The following is a 23,075-nucleotide window of genomic DNA, read 5'->3' as shown; positions in this document are numbered from 1 at the left end:
ACGCGCATTCGGCGTTTCACGCATGAGAAGGAGTTTTGAAACTCCTATCAAATCAGGATCATTTCTCCCTTACCGATTAGATCATCTCATAACTTAATCAGACCTGACCTGGTTGAATCCAATTCAATCAAATTTGATCCAGACTTTTATGCTCAATCAAATTAAGATAATTAGTGATCTAATTACTAATTAATCCTCCATTAATGATAGAGTCTAAGTCTAGTGGGACTCTTCTCTAGGATCTTCGTCCAGTAGAACTCTTCAGTAGAGTCTCCGTTTAGTGGGACTCTTCAGATTAGCCATGTGATCAGAGAGAAACTTCTAATGTGTATAACCCCATAGGTTCGAACCTAAATCGGTAGCATAGAAATTGATTTCTGTACCAATTGGAGAACCATCTAGCAATGGTATCCGACGTTCGGATAGGTCGAATGTATGTAAAGCAATACTCAAGAACCTATTTGGATATAGTTATCATATAATTCATCCCTTTGACCCTTGATGCTAGGATGACTTAAAGTTTAAACTGTCAACTCTTAACAGTTCATCCATTACGTGTCTCAACCTGATAAATCCTGTAACTCCTTACAAGGATTGTCCTGGTCAAGGTCTTACTAAATTGAAACACAAAGCATTCTCTCTAATCTCTTCGAGTGGTCAATTCCATCTTGACTCATGCACCGACTTCACAAGTACTTGACTATGCCCAGAAATCTTTCGATCCTGAATTAGAAATTTAGATAGTCTAGCATCAAAGTACAGTGAGTTGCTTGTAAATCACCGTGGTGATCTTAGGTCGGAGGGATACTTATATCCATATCCCTTCGGAGTGACTCTTGATAGCAAAGTACTCCGGAGTTGATCACATTCAGTGAAATATACTCCTACATTTCACCTGCATACCATACCAGCATCTCCACACTTCTTGGTTAAAAAGACAACTAACTTATATGGTACACAACGACCTATACTTGATATGTCTATCATCCTAGTAATAGCATATCATTTGGTTGCGAACTCATTTAAGGACTAAATAATAAATCTTCTTTTATCAATTTAAAATAGTCCTAAGGATTTTCATCAAACATAGAAGTTCGATATAGAAGATATACAAGTTTATGATAAAAATTATCAAATAAATATTTTATTAATTAATTTATATACAATTATATTAATTAGTACAACCGTCAACAAGCTGATGATTGATTTTGGGACACATTTTCTAATACTGTAAATCTATGACTCATCTGTCCATAGGGGAGGTGAACCGTGCACTGATCTCAAATAGATTGATCACTGTCCTCCGTGATGATCCTTTGATCAAGAGTATTTAGAAATTAACCACTAATTAATGTATGTCTCAAATTCTTAGCTCTTTAAGAATATATAAAAATCATCTTTGTTAATTTATAGGATAAATTATGAACACATAAATATGATTGGAAAGAAAAAGTCCTTTATTAGTAATAAAAAGATTACAAGTATAAGTTTAGACTTTAAAATTACATAATGTGCCAGCCAACAATTGGCTTCTAGGACACAAATCTAACACTACTATCATTGGTGGCAATGGTGGCTGATGGACAATATTGTTAGGTCTGCTATTGGAAGAGTTGGGGAGTATGCAAGGAGAGGATCGAAGGAGAAGGGGGAGGATAGATAAAAATGTTTAAAAGTGATTAAAAATATAAATAATAAAAAATGATGAGTTTATGATAAGGCTTCGTGGAATCAGGATCGTCGATCTTCACAAAATTTATCAGGTAACTTATAATCCAGACTATGTACAAAATACAACTTTTTATTATTTTAATTATTTTAATATATATATAATAGATAAATAAAATAAAATAATTTTTAAAAAATTTGTATCTTGTGCATTGCACAGGATTATAAGCTAGTTTTACTTTGATGAAGCAACCATGGCTATAACGAGCAATGTGTTTTATCATTTTTGATGAAGATAGAGAGAGAATCCCTGACTATTATGATGGATGAAGAAAATTTCAAAGGCAATTACTATTTGTTGCCGGAAAAAAAAGAAAAAGAAAAAAAAAAGGTAATTACCATTTACCTCCTACCAAAAAAAACAAAAAAAAAAAACACACCTTTTCCCAAATTGAACTCCGTTTCCCCACCCACCCCGGCTCCTTTTACCGGGTTCGGATCTGAATCCTAGACCCTTTTAGAACGCCAGGGTCGTAGCCTTTCCGCCAAGTCACCGGAGGAGAACCCATTCCCCCGCCCTTCTCTCCACCGGCCTCCTGCTCCAAACCTCTCTGCTCTGCGCTCTGGGCGTCACCCTTCTCTCTGCTCTGGGCGTCACCCACTCGATCGATATGAAGAGGCCGAGATGTGTTCTTCTTCCCGGGATCTCGATTTTTCGTCTCGTCCTCATTTCTTGCGTCTTTCTGTTCTCTATTCCTAGTAAAGCAAACCAATTCTCTTCTTTTTCTTTAAAAAAATGTTATTTGTAAATATTTTGCATGGATTTCCCTCTTATTTAAAGACAGGAAAGAGAATAAATTGACTGCATGCATTTGGAGAAGTCTATCAAATTTTCTTGGGAAAAGTTGGGAGATTTCACAGGTTTCTAATTCATATCGTGAGAGAGAGTAAGAAAGGATAGAGGTTGGAAACTGCTAAAATCTAGTTGAATTTTAGATATGATTGGCAGGAGTAACAGAAATAATTAAGAAAATAAGAGTTGGCAGCCAGTTTGGGTAATAATGGTAAGAGGACAGGTTTTGTTTAGGATAGGTGTGAAATTATTATCGTTCATCAGATTCTTTATTGTTCATGAGTTTTTTTTTCCTCCGAAAAAAAACTTAAATATGAGCTTGAGGGTGTTTCCTAGGTTTGTTTTTTATGAATTGTTTTTCGTTTTCTTTGTGCTATTGCAATGGTTGATTTTGTCCCCCAATTGCAATTACATTATTTTCAGTTCCTTGAAAATTAATATAGGAATTTGAAGCAATGAGTCAGAAAATGAAGATCAGCTAAAATTTTTTGGAGCATGCTTTTCAGAGTCAAAGCATACGACGTATGCATGCTGACCTACAGTGCTTGATTGTTGCATGGGTAGTTTCTTTACCTAGAGAAATTTGTGGTTTACTATATCAACTACAAACATTATGGAAGTTACATCCAATCCAAGAGAGAGAGAGGGGTCATGGAATACTAGGAAACATTTGGATATTGAGTTATAAAGGAATTTGTGGTAGTTGATAGAATAGACGAAATAATTCAGTGCAAATGGAAAAGGATATTTGCTTTTATTTTTTTTTGTTCTTGGCATATGTATCTGTTGATTTATTAAAAGGTTAAAATTTGCAAGCACAATAAAGATTCATGGTTCGTGTGGTTTGATATCTTTCCATAAAATGCTCTCAAGTTGTCAACTTTATATTGTATTGGTTTCTATGATCATGGGTGAAGGTTTTAGAGTTTTCAGATTGGGACATATCTTTTTGCTTAAAGTTGTCACAGAACTTCTATTTCTGCAGGAGGTTTTTCATCAAAGGCAGTTACACTTGGGTCAATCCAAATTTCTAATACTCATGAATTTCTAGCTGGCAAGCCAACCATTTAATTTTACTGTAGAGGAGAGAAAAAGATAATATTGCCAGATGTGAAGGAGAAACACTTTTTCTACACTTTCAGGGGCAAAGAGTCTTGGCAGGTCTATAATTCTTTCATCACATAGATGACTCAAAATCTATTATGTTGCATAGTTATTTATGTTATGTTCTTATTTGTCGTCCACACTAGTTTCTCTTGGTGTAGAGCGAACAAACTTAGATAAATCATATTAGCACAAAATACATAAGCAACAATCATTCTCCCATCTATTCATTGCTAGCGTTAATAATTGTGCTCACCTTAGGAAATATTATCCTACCATGTCACTGGGTATATACCTGGTTTGGTTTCGAGGGAAGTTTTTACTAAATTTGCAAGCAAGAATTACTTCATATTTGGTCAATTTAAATTTGCAGCAATCAAAGAAAAAATTACTAATATATTGGTCCCCTTGGTGCTCCTATGCTTAAGACTGTTGGAGGCTTGATCTGAGTTATAACCAGAATACACCTTCTTTTGAGTGCTTATAACTAAAGGAGAAATGATTTGGTGATGTGTATAAGGTTATTGTTTTCTGAATCTACTCATGTCCTCATCTTATAGTGAGCTAGTGTTCTACTGCTATGATAACATAAACTCAGACTCAAGAATTTCTCTAGAAGTTTGCCAATGGGACTTGGTTCCCGCCATTAATCATAAAATTTTTTTCAAAAAAATCTAAAGTTCATGAGGTTTGTCCTTTTTAAGATGTTAATGACTGAATTCTTTCCTTCCCATTTCTGCATTCATCTTTCATTTCATCTAAAGCTAAATATTGTTCAAACAAAGAATTTTCAAAGATATTAGCTTCAGCAGAGTCAACATGCCCATCTGGCTGTTGTACTTCTGTGGGGAAGAAAGAACCTTGTATTTGTTTTTCCTACTATAAGTTGCAATAGGTTATTGTATGTTGATTCAGTAGCCACAATCATTGTCATGATCCTATTTAAGAGGCTAGAATTCTTATAGAGATGAGATGGGGCCTATAAAAATGTTCATTTGAGCACTTGTTATGGCAGCAAAGAAAATTTTCCCACTTTCCTCCAACTTTGATTGAAAAATGAATTTCTTCTTTAATTCATTATTTAAGAGTAAACTCTGGGTATGTTTTAGTTTTATATAACACTTTGTTCAGTTTCAAAAGTTTACTTTATTTTGTAGCTAGTTTTGTCAATTTAGTGTAACATTTTCATGAACAATTGATGCTTTTTATGTTTTTGTTACTGGCATGAAGAATAAATAGAAATCCATCTATGTTTATCTTAGCATGCTTCTAATTAATAACCACAAGACAAAATGACTTATTGTTTAGAGGTTTTGACAATGGTAAACAAATCTGGACAGCCCTCTGGTAACAATGGAGATCTTAAACTTTCAGAAAATTTTCTATTCTTACAAGCATAAAACATCCATAATGTCCTCTCTGTCATCTAAGGACACTTATTTTAAGCAATTAGGTCTGAACCCAATTTCATGGCTGAGCATGGAACTGGAATTTTGGGTGTCTATAGTTTAGAAAGCAGAGTTATTATTGTCGATATTATAATGCAGCATCATGATGTTAGCACTGGCTTAAAGAAAAATATTGGCAAATCACCAATATATCACTTCTGTTCTAAATTGCATATGGATATTGTAATCTGATGAAGGCTGGGCATGCTTCAATGTTTTGCTTAACATCTGACTGGGATCATAGATTTATAATTTCAGTTCCAAATGTATGTGTGGATAATCTTTTAAAAAGGAAATAACTTTGAAATACTTTATCTTTTAATTAGTTCCATCATTATATGAAAGATGCTCTTTGGAAAAGGATAACATCTGATGAAGATCAAGACATGCTTCTTCACATTCTCTTTGCTATCTCTGACTAATCTTCAGCATTGACAGCAGCTTTTCTTTTTCTTTTTTTTTTTGGAGAAATAGGAGGGCTAAAATGCCTGCCTACATTTCATTGAAATGATGAAAGGATATACAAGGTTTACATTGAAATTCTGGGGAAAACAATGTGGAACAGATAGTAGATATCTTATTTGCGATTTTGCCTGTCAGTTGGGAAGTTCAGTGGAGCTAGTTACCTCTGACTCAATCAGTAGTTGTCATGGCATCCTGGGTGGTCTTGTCAAAATTTCTGTTATTACTCTCTTTTGATACGCCAGATGCGTGCCATAGCTAGATTGTCCCATTCTTGCTGAATAGAAAGTTGCAAGTCATGTGTCCAAGTCGACCAGAGGGACATGAGTTTGGTTGGTGCAGGCTTGCTAATATTTCAACAAGCAGGAAATGTTGCCAAACCTGGGTCATAAAATTGCAAGATAAGAATAGATGATCATTAGATTCTGGTGCAGACTGACAGCACAAAATTTGAACTTTTGACTTGTTTTAGCTTTGAACTATTGTCTTTCATCAATACTACCATACTGGTGAATGTGAAAGTTCGCCAGCAAGCACTCTCTTAAGCAAAAAATTACCACCTATTGCAGATATTAAGGCACTTCAACAAATTCATAATTCTCTCCTATCCACAAGTCCTAGTAGCAATCAAGGACATTCTTATATCTGTTTTTGCCTGAGACCTCTACTTACTGACAGAGGATACTGCCATCTATCAATGTCTTGGCTTTAAATACAGAGACCTAGCTGCCAAGAAATGTTTGCATTCAGGCAATTCACTATGATATACTATTCTACTTGCAGCCTCTGACAGAGCTTACAGACAATAAGTGCAAGCGCTGTGGTTTGTATGAGATGGACAGTATAAAATCTGATGATGTTTTTGATGAGTGGGAACTGTGTCTTGATGATTTTGTTGATGGCAAATCTATACATTTTAAGCAGAAGGAGTTCAATGCCACATTCACATGCGAGGAGTGTAGAGCTGCTGCTGGTGCAAATCTCTCTCTCTCTCTCTCTCTCTCTCATGGGTGCGCGTGCGCGCACACACACAATGGCTTTGTATCTGCTTTGATGTTTTTGCCCTGACTATGTTGTTGACCATTGTTCCTGTTGTAGATGCTGGTATAACTTCTGGCTCAAAGAGTGGATCTGTTGACAACAAAATGCATGTGGTTCTAGTGATAGTTATCAGTGCATTGGTTTCTGTTATAGCTGCTGCTGGAACTGTTGGTGCATACAGATACTGGCAGAAGAGGAAGAGGGAACAAGAACAGGCTCGATTTCTAAAGCTTTTTGAAGACGGAGATGACATCGAAGATGAACTTGGTCTAGGGCAGATATAACAACACTGTGGCAGAGCTTGATTTTGATTGTCAGTGTACCATACAGAGACTGTCGTATCAATTTCTGATGGATGTTCAACGGACATCAGAAAACAGTATCTGGATCAGATACCAAGGGAGCTTACCGAGTGGACAAGTACTTGTATTCTTGATTCTTTATGCCAGCATAGTTTTGATGGTGTATATTGTTATTGGATCTAACACTGTGAGTTGAAGTTCCACATGGTGTTGTATCACTATGAGATGGGGCAGAACATATTCAAATAGACTTGCAAGAGAGAACTTGAGCCTTTGATAAGAATTTCATGGTCTTTTTATGCTTTGCTAAGCAAGAAACGGCAATCAAGTCATTCCTTCCCACCAGCTACAAGGAAATTTGATCATGTATAATCCTCATTAAGCTAGTCAAGCTGGCTCTTCTTTTAATATATATATATATATTAAAAATATTTACAGCACGATCATCTTTTGTATATATATATATATATATATATATATATATATATATATATATATATATATATATATATACATACATATATACATATACGCGCGCGCGCACACACATATATATATATATATATTAAAAATATTTACAACATGATCATCTTTTGTGATAATTAGAGTTAAACCATATGCATAAACCCCATGCACGTGTTTGGAGAGCAAAGAATCTCCCAGCATAGTTTTACCCTCCAATGTTTTTCCATGAATAAAGAAATCACTAATTCTGAGCAAATACATCGCAAGAGAGTTGGCACGCTGAGCCAAGGCGGTGAAAAAAGCTATTTTAAGTGCATTCAAACATTGCAAAACACCTGAGGGACATTGGAGAGGGAAGGAACAGAGAAAACATAGAAACAATCAATGAAAACAGAGGAAAGATAGAAAAAAAAAAATAATGAAAGGAAAGTACCACAGCCATCATCTAATTAAGCTTTCCTTTCGGCCATCCTTAGCTTTCATCTAAGCTTTCCTTTTAGCATCTCCAAGCCTCTCAACCGATTGGGACTCCTTAGAACGGGAAAATAGAGAAAAATAGAGAAAACATGAGAAAAATGAATGAAAATGAAAGAAAGATAGAAAAAAAAATTAAAAAAAAGCACCGAAGGGAGATTGGAGGGAGAAGGAATAGACACTATTAAAAAACTGAGATATATCTACATGAAAGATACATGAGTAAATATCTAAAAAATATGGAGATACACCTATACTTACGTTGGTACATATGTTTGGTTAAACATGGGTATGTCCGGTGCGGATGTAGCTTATACCCATATTATTTTTTTTTGTATGTGTATCATCTATTTTATCCATGTAACATCTAATGTAGGTGTGAGTGTAGACATGGATATAGATCTAGTATACACCCTTCTTTATTAAACGTGGGCAACTAAATACATACGAATCAGAATTTATAGGAGTTACCAAAGCATGGATATAAATAGACCTCTACTATTAATAATAAAATGTGGGTACATAATCAACTTTTAGACTTACTGTCTTGTCCAATTTAAAAAAAATAGATTACTTATAATAATAAATAAAATAGAAATGGTGTATTGATAACTTATTTAAGTATCCTATACCACTGAATAATATATGAAGATTAGTAGCTTTAAAGAAATGAAACAACTACAAATAAGATCATCTTCATCATTGTATTAAAGAAAATTGAATATATATAGTGGTAGTCTCAAAAAAAATATCCCAACAACCCTTTTAGTTTTATCAAAATCCAAACAACAAAGCCATACACCAATATCAGATTTATGAATATAAAAGAAAGTAAACACTAGAATTTAAAACATAGAATAATAAGTTCCAGCTGATCTCTTGCACTTTATACATAAGTTTTAAGCTTACTTTTGTTACACCAAAAAGAGAATAAAGTAAACTTGAATTGATGATACCAAAAAGTTAACTTTACAAAATTTAAGAGTTCATTAACTTATGAAGCCATCAGCAAGACAATTCTTATCTTTTTTTGGCACCATCCATCGTATCTCCGACCTGAATCTGCAAAAGAAAGAAAACATAAATTATATATATATATATATATCATTTTAGAGCTTAAGCTACTATTAAAAATATATGTGTAAAAATATATGTGTATAGATACATATATAATCTTTCTACCAATCAATATGAGTGCCCACAGTATGTTTCATTAAAGTTCGACTTTTGTCCTTTACAAGCAATGAAGCATCAGGCTCAGTTGTATAAGAAACAGAAACCTCACAAAACACATCTTCCAAACTCTTACCCATTAACATCTTACCTTTATTATCAGAAATGAATGTTCCTTTGTCTACTTTTTTCTATGGGACATTCAATAAAATAACTTCTTTATCCTGCAAGTACTGATTTCATCAGATCCAATCAACAAGTCCTGATGATTCACCACTATGATAACATCAAACCATTCTATTAAAATTTTTAAATTCATAAAATTAAATTTCACTTATCATTTTAAATGATTCAAGAATAGGTGGCGTGTTCACTTGAGGTGAGGTTTGTTCTGCTTGATCACCATTCTCTAAAACAACTGAGTTAGCCAGCTTTCTTAAAAAAATATTAAATTATGAGTGTGGCACAAAGTAATGATATCATAGATACCTCTGAGCTATGCTTGCTACTAATTTATGATATTTTATCTATCTTTGGCGAATGATAATCAGCTTCTTTCATATTGACAATACTCTATTAATAAATGAGTATAATTAACTTAAAATAAAAATCAAATGGTAAGTAGAGTGAATGGTCATCAGCTTTTTACATGATACTTTCACAATTTAAAAAAAATTAGATGACAATTCTGAAAATAAAGATTGAGTTATCCAATCTCATTCACATGGAAACAAAAAAAAATTACATATCCAACTAGAGTACCTACCGAAGCTGTTGAACCACAAATATTTACTATTTGGACTTGGAGAGTTTCGACTTATCCTGAGAAAACATAAGAACAATTAATGAAAATGAAAGAAAGATGAACAAAAAAAAAAAAAGACAGCACCCCAGCCATCATCTAAGCTTCCCCTTCAGCTGCTCCAAGTCTTCATCTAAGCTTCCCTTTCACCCACTCCACACCTCCCATCCGATTAGGACTCTTGAGGATGTGAGGATGGGAAAATAGAGGAAAGATGGAAAAAACATAAGAAAAATGAACGAAAATGAAGGAAAGATGGAAAAATAATTAAGGGAAAGAAAGCCTGAGAGAGATTGGAGGGGGATGGAACGGAGAAAACATAAGAAAAATCAATGAAAACTAAGGAAAGATGGAAAAAAACAAAATTAAAGGAAGGAAAGCACCTGATGGAGATTGGAAGGGGAAAGCTAAAGCCGATCATGATGGAGAGAAAGGTGACAGTGGACTGCGAGGGCTTGAGAAATAAAAAAATAACATCATGGAGACTTTCAAACTTGACATATAGCATGCCAGGAGATTATTCTATGTTCTTATATATCAGCACGGGATTTCACCCCTAATACCCATTTATCATTTTACTAATATTATATAGATGATTCTTGATGCTTCATGGATTATGTTATATAAATGTGGCTAGCTTGTGATTACTATCTATTGGCACAATTGTAGACTATGCATGGAAACCTGGTGATTAGCTAGCAACAAAAGAAAAGATCACCTAGATAAGAAAGCACACGGATATATTCAAGAATGAGAGCGATCAAGAATGCCCTAGATTCGAGAAGAAGGGAGAGAAGATAAGGCAACGGTAGAGTTTTTGGGAGAAAGATCTTTATTTCATATCTGTATTCAGCATACAATATAGGAGTATTATAATCCTTATCCTAATTACATGTATATATATCTACCTAAAAGGGTCAAGTCCAAGCTCAACAAAACTCCCAATAGCTAACCCATTGTACACTCACCGAGCTCATGTACATCTATATCTCGCTATGCACTCATTTTTTAGACTTAAACCTAGTCCAAATCATGGATTAGCCCCTTAAGATTTTTTTAATTAAGGTCCTAAGTCACCTAAGATCAGATCCGACCATAGGCCCAACCAGTAGACTTATACTGCTTCTATCCGACCTAGAAAATTGCCCAGCCGAGGTAATTGAGGATGCTCGAGCCAAATGAGCCGCACCACATATTCGAAGCAAATACCTCAGCTTTGTCTAATTCACCTCGATGTTTGGGTTGACAGCCACCAAGATAGCTCACTAACTTGAGCTACCCTCGATACCACATCGGTCCGAGATATTCCAATGTGAAGAACCCTTGATATCTCCCTGATCCGAGGTATCTGTAGTACCTCGGATCCCTTGATTTCTCTACTGCTTCTTTGGTTGATACTTCGGCTGGCTTGCTCCCTTAACTCCTTGCCTTTTCTGTATTTTAAAGGCTCGAAAGTACCACACCTGAGCTCACAATCTCTACCTTGGTGCTCTCAAGTCTTTGTAAACTCAGCTTTATCCTTCAAAACCATCCGAGTTTCACACATATAAAAATTATCTCAAGAAAGTACCTTCGTGAGTGCATTCGACTGGTTCTCCTTTGCATGGACTTTCATAAGCTCTACTTCACCTTCCTCCACCAGCTCTCTGATCCTGTAGTACCTCACATCTATATACTTTATTCGAGCATGATAGACTTGAAGGAACCAGATCTAGGATTTCAGGGTTAGATCTTGAAACTTTTTCAAGATCAGACAGCGGAAGACTAAAATAAATCAAAATTTATCTCATAAAATTAGAGAATCCCTAGATCTAAGATCTTATTATATGATTATTATATGGCATTAAATCAAAAATTAAAATATGAAGAGCAAAAACTACATGTTGATCATATCAACATGTTTCTATACTACATCTAATATATGTAAAATATAATAAATCAGATCTAATACCTTGCAAGTTAGACATTCTAACTTTGCTGATCCAAGCTTGAGGATGATGTTTCAAGCTGCACATGCGTCCGACCTCTAGGAGTCATCCACACGAGCCCACGAATCACGATCAGAAGTCTTGGTCCAAAAAATCAGCACAGTATGCTAGTACTGTGCTGATCCTTCTTCGATGGTCGATCAGATGCCTCTTTCTTCTTGATTTAGACTCTTCCAAAGATGAGAAGTAGGAGAAGGAGTTTTAGATATGAGACACTCTCAGAAAACTCATAGATAGAGGAAGAAAAGAGGTGAACTCAGCAATCCTAGAAGAAGACCCTCTTCTTCTTCTCTTTGCTCTAACCCAGACACTTAGTATTGTGTCTATTATATCTCTAGGCCCCAACATCATTTCTTCCTGATTTTCACATGCCCCAAAGGTCTCTCAATGCTCTATAATCCACAAAAATTTTAAGAAAAAATTTATCTTAAATAATGAGATATGAAGAATCCTTATCTAGATCAAATACCTAGTCAAGAAAAATCCAAAGAGGGCAAGACAAGTGGTGCCCAACTCTTGGACGCCTCCTCCTTTTTTTTCTACCATGGACCACCAGCAAAGGGTGCACAATATATGCCATAAAAGTCACAAAAATCTCAAAAAAAATTTGAGAAAAATCAGTGTTATAAGGAAAGAGTTTTGGTTTTCTAAAATTCTATCTCATAGAATTTGAAATCCAAACTAATTCCTACTTTGACTTGGTCCACAATCACATTCTATGTAAGAGAGAAAGAGTGGAAAGCTTTGGACATGCATGAAGGCCTGAGAGAGAAGGCTTTGTCACATAAAATAAGAAAGAGTAGGCATGGGGGGCTAAGGTGGCGCAAGGTGGAATCTTAGTCTTACTAGGATTCAATCTATGACCTGTTCAAATTTGGTTTCTCAAACCAAATCAACCCAATTAAAATAGGTCTTAACCCAATTGAGAACCTAATTTAATCAGATTAAATTAGATTTAAATCTAATTTAATTTTTTAATCAAATTAAAAATTAGGTTGACCCAAGTCCTAATTGGATTAGGATTAGTTTTTTCTTGCACTTGGCTTATCCAATAAACCAATTGGACTTGATCCAATCAAGCCCAAACCAAATCTAATTAAATCATATTCAATTAAACTTAATCTCAGCCCATTGGCTTAATCAAATTAAGCCAATTAGCAATCAAATCGCTAATCGATCCTCCTGCAACACTTGCACTAGGTTAAATGTCAATCGTATTGATCGTTTAACCCTAGAACGATTCTTAATCGTTGATCAACCATCCGATTGGATTGTGAACTTTAATGTATGTGATCTCATAGGTTCGAACCTAAGCTGATAGCATAAGAATAAATTTTTGTACCAATCGAAGTGACCATCTAGCAATGGTACCCGACGACCGGATAGATTGAATGTGTAGAACAACATCCTTAGAACCCATGCGGATATAGTTTCCATATAATTCATCTCCTTAACCAGAATGCTCATAGGATAGCTCAGAGTTCAACTGTCAACTCTGATCAAGTTGTCCACATTGTATTTCAAAATATCAAATCCATCTGATGGATTACCCTGGTCAAGGTTTTGCTAAATTGAAATACAGCGACTCATTCTTCTCCAACTCTTGGAGTGGTCAATCCCATCTTGATCACACTCCGACTTCACAAGTACTTGACTGTACCCAAAAGCTTTTCGTCATTGAATTAAAAATTCAGTTAGCCCAGTATCAAAGTACAGTAAGTTGCTTGCAAGTCACTGAGGCGATCTCAGGTCTAAGGGACACTTATACCTATATCCTATCAGAAATATTCTCGACAGTAGAATGCTCTGAAGTTGATCACGTTCAATGATGATGTACCCTTACATCTCACCTGTATGCCATACCAGTATCTCTACACTCCTTAGTTAAGAGGACAACCAACCCATATGGCCTACAGCGATCTATGCTCGATAAAAGCTGTCGTCCTTATTAACAGCCTATCATTTGGTCGTGAACAGTTTTAAGGACTAATCGATAAATCCTCTTTTTATCAAACCTAAATAATCTTAAATACTTCATCATAACAATAGAGTTCATTAGAAGATGAAAACTTGTGATGAAAATACCAAAATTATATTTTATTTATTAACAAATCAATTATAATACAAGATTGCTCAACCGTCAATAGGTTGACGATTGACTTTTGGAACATATTTTCAAACAACTCCCACTTGTCCTAAAGCCACTCGGCACAGTATCTAATACCCATCTTCGACTTGTGATTGTCGAACTCCTTTATCGCTAGGGCTTTAGTGAAGGGGTCGACCAGGTTCTTCTTTCCGTTGATCTTTTGAAGATCGACATCATCTCGATCCACGATCTTTCGGATCAGGTGAAAGCGGCGCAAAATGTGCTTCGTCCGCTGGTGTGCTTTGGGTTCCTTCGCCTGAGCTATGGCACCAGTGCTGTCACAGTAGAGCAGGATCGGACCATCGAGGGAGGGTGCTACTCCAAGCTCGGTGATGAATTTTCTCAGCCACACAGCTTCCTTCACGGTATCCGATGCTGCGATATACTCCACCTCACAACCAGAGTCTGCCACAGTATGCTGCTTGAAACTCTTCCAGCATATGGTTCCATCATTCAGAGTAAAGATATAATCCGACACGCTTCTGCTGTCATCATGGTCAGATTGAAAGCTGGAGTCTGTGAACCCTACAAGTTTCAGATCTGACTCAACATAAACCAACCATTGGTCCTTAGTATTTCTCAAATACTTAAGGATGGCTTTAACCACTTTTTAGTGATTTTCTCCAGGATCAGATTGGTATCTACTTACTACTCCTAGTGAGTATGCCACATCTGGCCTTGTACATGTCATGGCATATATGATAGATCTCACAGTCGAAGCATATGGGACTCTACTCATATGCTCTCTCTCTTTAGGAGTTATCGGACAATTCTTCTTAGAGAGAAATTTCATGGCCTATCGGTAGATAGCCCTTCTTAGAATTCTCCATGCTGAACCTCTTCAGCACAGTGTCTATGGACGTGGACTGGGATAACCCAAGTATATTTTTAGATCTATCCTTATAGATCTTTATCCCTAGGATGTAGGATGCTTCACTAAAGTCCTTCATGGAGAACTGCGATGACAACCAAATTTTTATTCCCTATAGTGTGGGGATGTCATTCTCGATTAAGAGAATGTCATCCACGTACAAGATAAGAAATACCACAACTGGATCATTTACCTATTAATAGATGCATGGCTCTTCTCCGTTCTTAACGAAGCCATACGTTTTGATCACCTTATCAAAATACATGTTCCAACTCCGAGAAGCTTGCTTCAATCCATAAATGGATTTCTGAAGCTTGCATACCTTGGACTCATCTATGGATGTAAACCCCTCAAGTTGTATCATATACACCTCTTTGGTCAGCTCTCCATTCAGGAAAGCTATCTTTACATCCATCTGCCAGATCTCACAATCCAGATAAGCAGCTATTGCAAGCATTATCCGAATGGATTTGAGCATTGTCACAGGGGAGAACATCTCGTTATAGTCAATACCATAATGTTGACGATACCTCTTGACAATTAGATATGCTTTATATTTCTCCACCTTTCCGTCTGCATTCTTCTTCCTTTTGAAGACCCATTTACACCCAATGGGTTTAACCCCTTCAGATGGGTCAACCAATGTCCATACTGTTAGATGTGTGCCCTAGATGCTAGATTGGCTGACATATTCCTGTACAAATCTAAAGATAAATTTATAATTTTGACTATAAATCAATAAATGGGTTATTCTTCTATCACATTGTGTATATTGTGTCTGTGATACATCCTTTGAGTTAGTAGAAATGTCAATTCATATTTTTAAGAGTTGAAAATTTAAGGCATGAATTTATATAACTAACTCATAAATAGCTCCTAACCATAGGATCATCATGAGGATGGTGATCGATCTGGAAGGTTAGTGTACGATCGCTTTCTTAGGGTAGATGTGCCTTGAATCTACTGTGTGGAGACACCAGAGTGAGAGTACAGGTATTCATTGAGAACGAGAGTACTGAGCATGACCATATTGAGCAGTCATAAGGAAGTCTACCTTCTCGTCGATAACTAGCTCGATGCTGCAGTTGTGTATCTAGTTCTTTGACCTGAGGTGTATCAACAGTTCACCTTGAGTGTGTTATAGTTTGACTACACCATAACTCGATCTCCTAGCCATTCAAAACCCTGAGGTGTATGTTGGCTGTAGCATATTCATTGTAGGAACTAGGTCGCACCAAGATGGGATCTATCAACCTCGGTAGATGAGAGGAGTAGTCCTATGATGATCGAAAGATCGAGTCCTTAAGTCCATAGCCATGGCAGAGTGAAATAATGAAAAAAAAAATTTCTATTGAGATTTCACATCGAACTCGGATCGATCGATTAACTCATATAACTGATATTGGGTTTGACGAGTTCACCTTAATCCTAATTCAGTCGGAACTCATGATAGAGGAACTCAATCACACAGATAGCTACACCGAGAGATTCATCTTCAGTTCTGATGGGTTGCCACCACATACTGCTAGGTGTCACTGGTGGATTTTGAGAGTAATTAGAATGATATTTGATGATCGATCATTCTAATTGTCTGAATCAGAAGAGTTCTGGTCCATCGAAAGGAGTTTCGATGATGTCGATGATGAGATCACGACATGTCTCATTATCATATAGAATTGAACCTAACTGGATCACACAATATAAAAATTTTATCAATAAAATCATTGACAACCTGCTCCTTACTGGTTAAGGCGGTGGATGGGCAATCCAAGGATTTTAAGTTCAAGTCATTGTTTTTGCTTATTATATATACTGCAATGCGAATGGAGATTATTATCCAAGAAGAAGATTTCCTCGATGAGCGATGATTTAATAAATAGAAACCCTAGATTTCTTGAAGGAGATGCTGCAAAGAAATCTTTATAGTTAGGGTTTCAAAGAGAAGGTGAATGAAGGTTCGCTCTTACCTCACTGGGAAACCTCCACCTACTGGGCCTGTCTACGCACCATCCCCGACGGACGATGGGGGAAGAACCTAAAAAATGTCGTGGTGGCCAAGCTCTGCAGGGTTCAGACAAGGGGCAGGCAGCTCCAGAGCCCGATGAGAACTGGACCGTCCAATTGATGAATCCGTCAGCGTTATCCCGACTGCTTTTTTTTGTGGCTAGCCGGTTCTACGAGAGAAGCCATGAGTGTGCGAAATTATCCGTTGCAGCATGGATCGAGATATGGACCCTAACGTGGGAATAGATAAAATAGCTAGACGTGCCAGCGATGGTGGTGGCTTGTGCCACCAACATTAAGTTCTGTCATGCGGCATCATTTTTTTATATTTTTAATTTTTTAAAAAAAATCAAAAATCAAAAATATATTTGATATAATTAATTTTCTAGAAATCTTATGTGTGTGTATTAAAATAGAGACTCTATGTTCCATCATATACCATAAATTTTCATGATATTTTTTTAAATTAGGAGAAAAAAATGCATTCCATAAAATCCTGCTACCATCATGTATTAATTAGGAGACATTTTAAATACAAGAGCTTTTCCATGGTCGATTTATCAAAGCCAATTCTGATAATGCATTGAGTAGAAAAGTTAAGGGGATAGCATATATTAATTGAATGGATTGGATATGATCCAAATCTAAACTTTTTTTTGACGATCTTGATCTGAAGCAATTATGTATCATATTAACAATGGATTAAATTTTTTTACTTGATCTGATGTGAAATATATTGTTATTTGTTATTAATTTAAAATTTTATATATGCATAATTTTTTAAGCAGTTGCACGTTTTTGTTTCCATACGAGTTCTTAATTCTAATAAAGAAAGATAAAAGGAAGATAATTTCTTTTAAGATCAAGCTTTCTTTTTTTAAATACATAAAGATAATATATTTTTATAATAATAAATATTTATTAATAATATTTCAAGAATATTGATGATTTTTAATAATATATCAATAAATTATTAAAAATATATACTTTATTAAAACTTATTAAAATTATTAGTAAAATAAATTCTATTAACACCATATATTTTATGAAATATTAATAAAATATATTATTATTCTAAAAAATATAATTACTAAAAATAGTATTTTAGATTTTTTAATAAAAAAATATGTTGCATATTGTGCAAGTTATACATTAATATAAACATAATGATGGTAGCCAAAATGACATAGTAGTGGTTGGAGTAATAAGAGCAATAATAATGGTGGTAGCAATCATGTCAATTGCAGTGCTAGTAATATAATGACACGAAAGTAGTGGTAAGATGCAAAAAAAAAATGTGTGATGATGATGATGATGGCATGGTAAAAATGGTGGCATTTTCTATGGTGGTGACTATGGTGTCATGGATGTGATAGGGGACAGTGATGGTAGCAGTTTTGATTATAGTGATATTGGGCATGATAATGACAGTGGCACGGATGATGGCCTAAATAATGGGGGTGGTAGTAATAATAATATTGAAGATAATAGAGATGATGTCGATGGTAGGGTTAGTAATGACATTAGCAATAGTAAGATGAGTAAAAAATATAATTTTTTATTTTTAAATAGTTATTTTTTAAAAAATAATAGAAGTAATTTTAATAATAAAAAAAATCAAATATATTTTATCTAAAATTCTATGATCCTATGTGTTTAAAATAAAAAATAGAGGCGATATAGATATCGTAGAGAATTCTGATGGACTATGCTTATGCTATCATGTGTTGATCATATTGCATGATTTCTATATCACCAAATATATTAAACTAGCATGAAACCCGCACTACGCTATGGGGCTTAATAAATAGAAGGCAGAGTAAAAAAATCATCAATTTTTGATATTTTTTGAATATTTGTTAAAAATATTACATAAAATAATGATTGTGTGCTTGAATGATAAAAATATTCATGAATTATAAATATTGACCAATGAATTCAAAAATATCTTTTTAATTAATGTTTCCTAATCTGAATGCATAGTTGGAAAAATAGAAGATCAAATAATAAATAGAAGAGCTATAGTTCCTTTACTTCATAAGCACCATAATTAGTTAATTTAAGAAATATTTTTTTATAAAAAAATCTTCACAAAAGAGAGGGTTAAGAATTGATTGATCCATAATTTTTTATTACAAATTTACGTTCATTAGAAAAAAAATTTAAATGAAACAAATAGAATTTTTATGCCTCATGCAAGAAATTAAACAACAAAAATTTAAAAAATGGATGAAAATTTATTTAAATAGAAGAAAAGAACCATACCGATTCAGTTATAGAAATGCAAGAAATCAAACTATATATATTATTTTTTTAAAATTTGAAATAAAAAATATTCAAAGAGAAAAAAATTCAAAAATATAGTTAGTTCACTTATAGAAAAATTATAGGATCATCTGCATAGACATACCTAAAATAATTTTTGTGCTGCCACCCTCATAAAATTTTTATGTACACTATTAATTTAAAAATAGCTTTCCTATATAATTTTTATGAGGATACCCTTATATATTTAATTTTTTTTTCTATGCATCAGAAACTCATAGAATTATCATGCGGCTATTTATTTTTCTTTTAACCCTAACCCTTTCTCATCGATCCGCTGCCACCGCTGCTTCGAAATCCTCTTCTACTCCCCCGCTTTCTTTTGACCACCATTGTCAGCCTTTTTTCATCAAATTTTCTCTATCAGTGGCTATTCTATGGTCAAGGAGGATGAAGGAGAGAGCGACATAGGCGGTCTTATGTTTTTTTTGGTCCCAATGTCGATTTTGGATTTTTTTTTCTTTATGTCTTTCATCTTCGGAGATGATGCGGTGGAGGATGGTGTTCCCAGAGACCCTACGATTAGTGGCGAAGGTGCTTTGCACCTTTTTTTGACCCATGCCAGCATCCTCATCTTCGAATGAACTAAGATAAATCTCATTTCTAAAATCTATTATTTCTAGCCAGCTTCAGATTCTATTACTTATTATTTTTTTTTTAATTTTCATTCCAAATCCAAACCCTATTCCTCTTTTCATCTTCTCCACCATCTATTTCTATTTTTTTCTGTTCTCATCTGATCCAACTTTCCCTACAACCTTGTCCTAATCCTAATCCTAATCCGCACTTATTAATTTTTTTCTATTTTTTCTTTTTTGTTTCAATTCAAATCATATTTCTTTCTTCCTCTTTTTGACCATTTATTTTTATTTTTTTGGGGGGTTATCTTCTCCAATCCAACCTTCTTTGCATCCCTATTCTAACCCTAACACTAACCTGAGCCTCAACCCCTAACCCTAACCCCAGCAGAAGCTAACCCTATCCCTAACCTTACCCGCCAGCAGAACCTGATCCTAACTCTAACCCTAACCAGCCCCTTAGCCTAATCCTAACCTTAGCTGGATAGCTAACTCTAATTGGATCCTCTATCATAACCCTAACCCTAATCGGATCCACTAACCTGTTAGTTGAATGACTATGACCCGTTTAATGTGCCTGTTAGCTGATTTGTATGGATCCGATTGCAATCCATCCCTAAACCCATTAACTCGTATCTTTTTTTCTCCTCTTAATCCATCCACTTTTTTTTGTTCACCGAACCCTAACCTAATCCATCAAAACTCATACATGTTTTTTTTTTTTTCTGTTCATCGAAAAGCTTCACAGCAAACCTCTGCTCCTTCCTCTTTCTATTCACTAGAAGGCTACCAAATCTTAGCAGCAACCGTGGTATTTTTTTTCTTTTATGTAGACATTGAGGAAGGCTACCATAGCATGGGAGCAACTCTTTGTCCCTCTCTTCCCTTACATGATGTTTGTAAATAAAGAAGTGGAAGGCTGCCAAAATGTAGGCAGCAACCCCCCTGCATTGCTAATAAGAAACAGAATGTTGTTTTCGATATTACGGTAAAAAAAAAATTTAACTGATGAAGAAATAAAAATTATAAATATTTGGTAAAAGCAGATCCAAAAAATAAACAAAAGTCTTTAAACTCACCTTCTCTAGCTCCCTTTACTCAATTTTTCTTGTCTACTGCCACCCTTTTCGATCTTTCCTTAATAAGCTTGATGAAAAATTAAAGAAGCAATAATCAGAAATAGACCCACTGAAAAAACACTCTTGATCTTACCTTTTCTATTCAGTATATATAGACTAAAGTACGAAAAAAAATCGATAAGACAATTCATGCTTTGCCATCAATGTTTTCTGTTTTTTCTCAAAAATCTTCTCTCCGAGATTTCTTTTCATCCAGACCCTCAATCGAAGCAACTGGGCCAGTAGCTCCCATAGAACCCTTCTTAAACCCAATGCCTCCATGCCCTCTGTCATTCACAAATAAATGCTCCATCTAATCCAAGCTCTCCACCATTCCCCCTGCCGTGCACAGTCACTATCTTCAACCTCTACAGTATATTTTTTTTTCCTCCTTCCAACAATGAGCAGCATAGTGACACATCACTGTACCTTTCTTATCAGACCATTTTTTCTTTTAATTATCTCCCAAATCTACTCTAAAGATCTGATCAACTATCAGATCAATAGTCCTACACCTCTCCTCTCTCCTCTCCCTCTTTGATTTTTTCTTCTTTTTTTTTTCATGTCAGATCATTTTCCATATCCATCACGCCCTGCTCTCCCAGTCCTACACCTCTCCTCTCCCCTCTCCCTCTTTGATTTTTTTCTTCTTTTTTTTCATATCAGATCATTTTTCATATCCATCACGCCCTGCTCTCCTTCCCCGTCTTCAATTTTTTTCAGACGTATGGGAACATTGCAACTGCATACATCAACGGTCATGCCGTGTGCACACAGCAAGGCAACTGGACACATTAGCTCCAACTATGCAACTGAATATGTTAGTGGAATGCTAGGTGGCACGTGGGGAGAGTGCAGGGATGCACTTTAATGTATAGTATAGATATTTTATAAAAATTTATAAAATAGGTATACAATTGGGTGTATAAAATGTATAAAATATATATACAATCAAGTGCCACTGGTTAACCTAAAATTAAGATTAAAATGAGGTAATTTTGGTTGTATATATGAGGTACTTGGGATTATTATTATTTTAGTAACCGAATAATATAACAATTTTCTAAGATTTGTCTCATGGCACGATTTGCTGCTCTTCTTCCTTATTTTTCTTGTTGTTATATTTCCAACCTAATTTTATTATATCTTATAAAACAACAAACTATAATAAAATAATACTTTTGATATAAAAACTTTTTCTGAAATTCATGTTTCATTAAACCAGCTTATATAAAAATGATAAACATGCAGCATCCTATCCAAAATAATACATCGTTCAAATGTAAATAGATTTTTAGCAAGATGATTTTTAGTTCAATTTCTATTAGAAGTCTTCGAATCAAAATTATATAAAGTGGAGCAAATTACTAAAAGATTGTCAAAACATCATGAGGTGTTTATGTATTTTCACCATAATGTTAAAATATTAGATAAAATAAATAGAGAACTAGAAATAAATCTCCAGCTCTACTTTCAACTTAAAAGCAGCTCCTCAAATGAGTTTTATATAAAAGTACTTATCCATTCCAAACATAAGTTAAAAGCAACTATCCATTTTGGCTGAAATTATCTTTATATTCTTATATCTTTTAAAATACTGCAGTATTACATTATTATAGTACAGTATTCCTTTACAATAAGATATTATTACACTATATTAATATTATATTTTTTATAATAATGTAGTGTTACTTTATTGTATTATATTAATATAGTATTCCTTTATAATAAGATAGTATTACATTATTTTAGTGTAGTATTTCTTTACAATAAAGTAGTATTACATTATATTAGTATAATATTTTTTATAATAATAGAGTATTATTTTATTATATTATATTAATATATTATTCTTTTACAATATGGTAGTATTATATTATCATAGCATAATATTTTTTTATTGTAGTATTATTTTATAACAATATAGTGTTACTTTATAATAGTATAGTATAATTTTATAATAGTGTGGTATTATTTTTATTATAGTACAGCATTGTTTTATAATAGTATAGTATTACTTTATAATAGTACAGTATTGCTTTATAATTGTAAGGACAATTGAATTATTTTATCCCATTTGTATAATTGCTTTTCAAATGAGGAGGATGTTTTATTTAAAACTTAAGTGGATAGCTATTTTAAATTTAAACTTAATTAGATAATTTTTAATAATTTTTTTTAAAATAAATGAGATATTTTATTCATCCAATCAACTATATCACGTGTTTATATCAATTATCACAACTTTTT

General features: G+C 34.3%; 1 protein-coding gene across 4 annotated transcripts; it reads left to right on the top strand.

The window, feature by feature from the left end:
- Positions 1–2,194: 2,194 nt before the first annotated feature.
- Positions 2,195–7,161, top strand: LOC140852078 (uncharacterized). 4 transcript variants are annotated; one of them, XM_073244831.1, is made up of 4 exons: positions 2,195–2,355; positions 3,507–3,682; positions 6,319–6,508; positions 6,634–7,161. In XM_073244831.1, exons 3-4 carry the CDS (start codon positions 6,370–6,372, stop codon positions 6,858–6,860), a joined length of 366 nt encoding a protein of 121 aa, XP_073100932.1. In that variant the 5' UTR covers positions 2,195–2,355; positions 3,507–3,682; positions 6,319–6,369; the 3' UTR covers positions 6,861–7,161. The 4 variants fall into 4 exon arrangements, with proteins under 4 accessions (XP_073100932.1, XP_073100929.1, XP_073100931.1 ...); XM_073244828.1 differs by having other exon boundaries at positions 2,195–2,427; XM_073244830.1 differs by having other exon boundaries at positions 2,195–2,427; positions 5,548–6,508.
- Positions 7,162–23,075: the final 15,914 nt, after the last annotated feature.

Source organism: Elaeis guineensis, chromosome 10, assembly GCF_000442705.2.
Source record: "Elaeis guineensis isolate ETL-2024a chromosome 10, EG11, whole genome shotgun sequence".
Taxonomy (NCBI): domain Eukaryota; kingdom Viridiplantae; phylum Streptophyta; class Magnoliopsida; order Arecales; family Arecaceae; genus Elaeis; species Elaeis guineensis.
The sequence above is the reverse complement of the archived record's forward strand: the minus strand, read 5'-3'. Positions and strand labels throughout refer to the sequence as shown.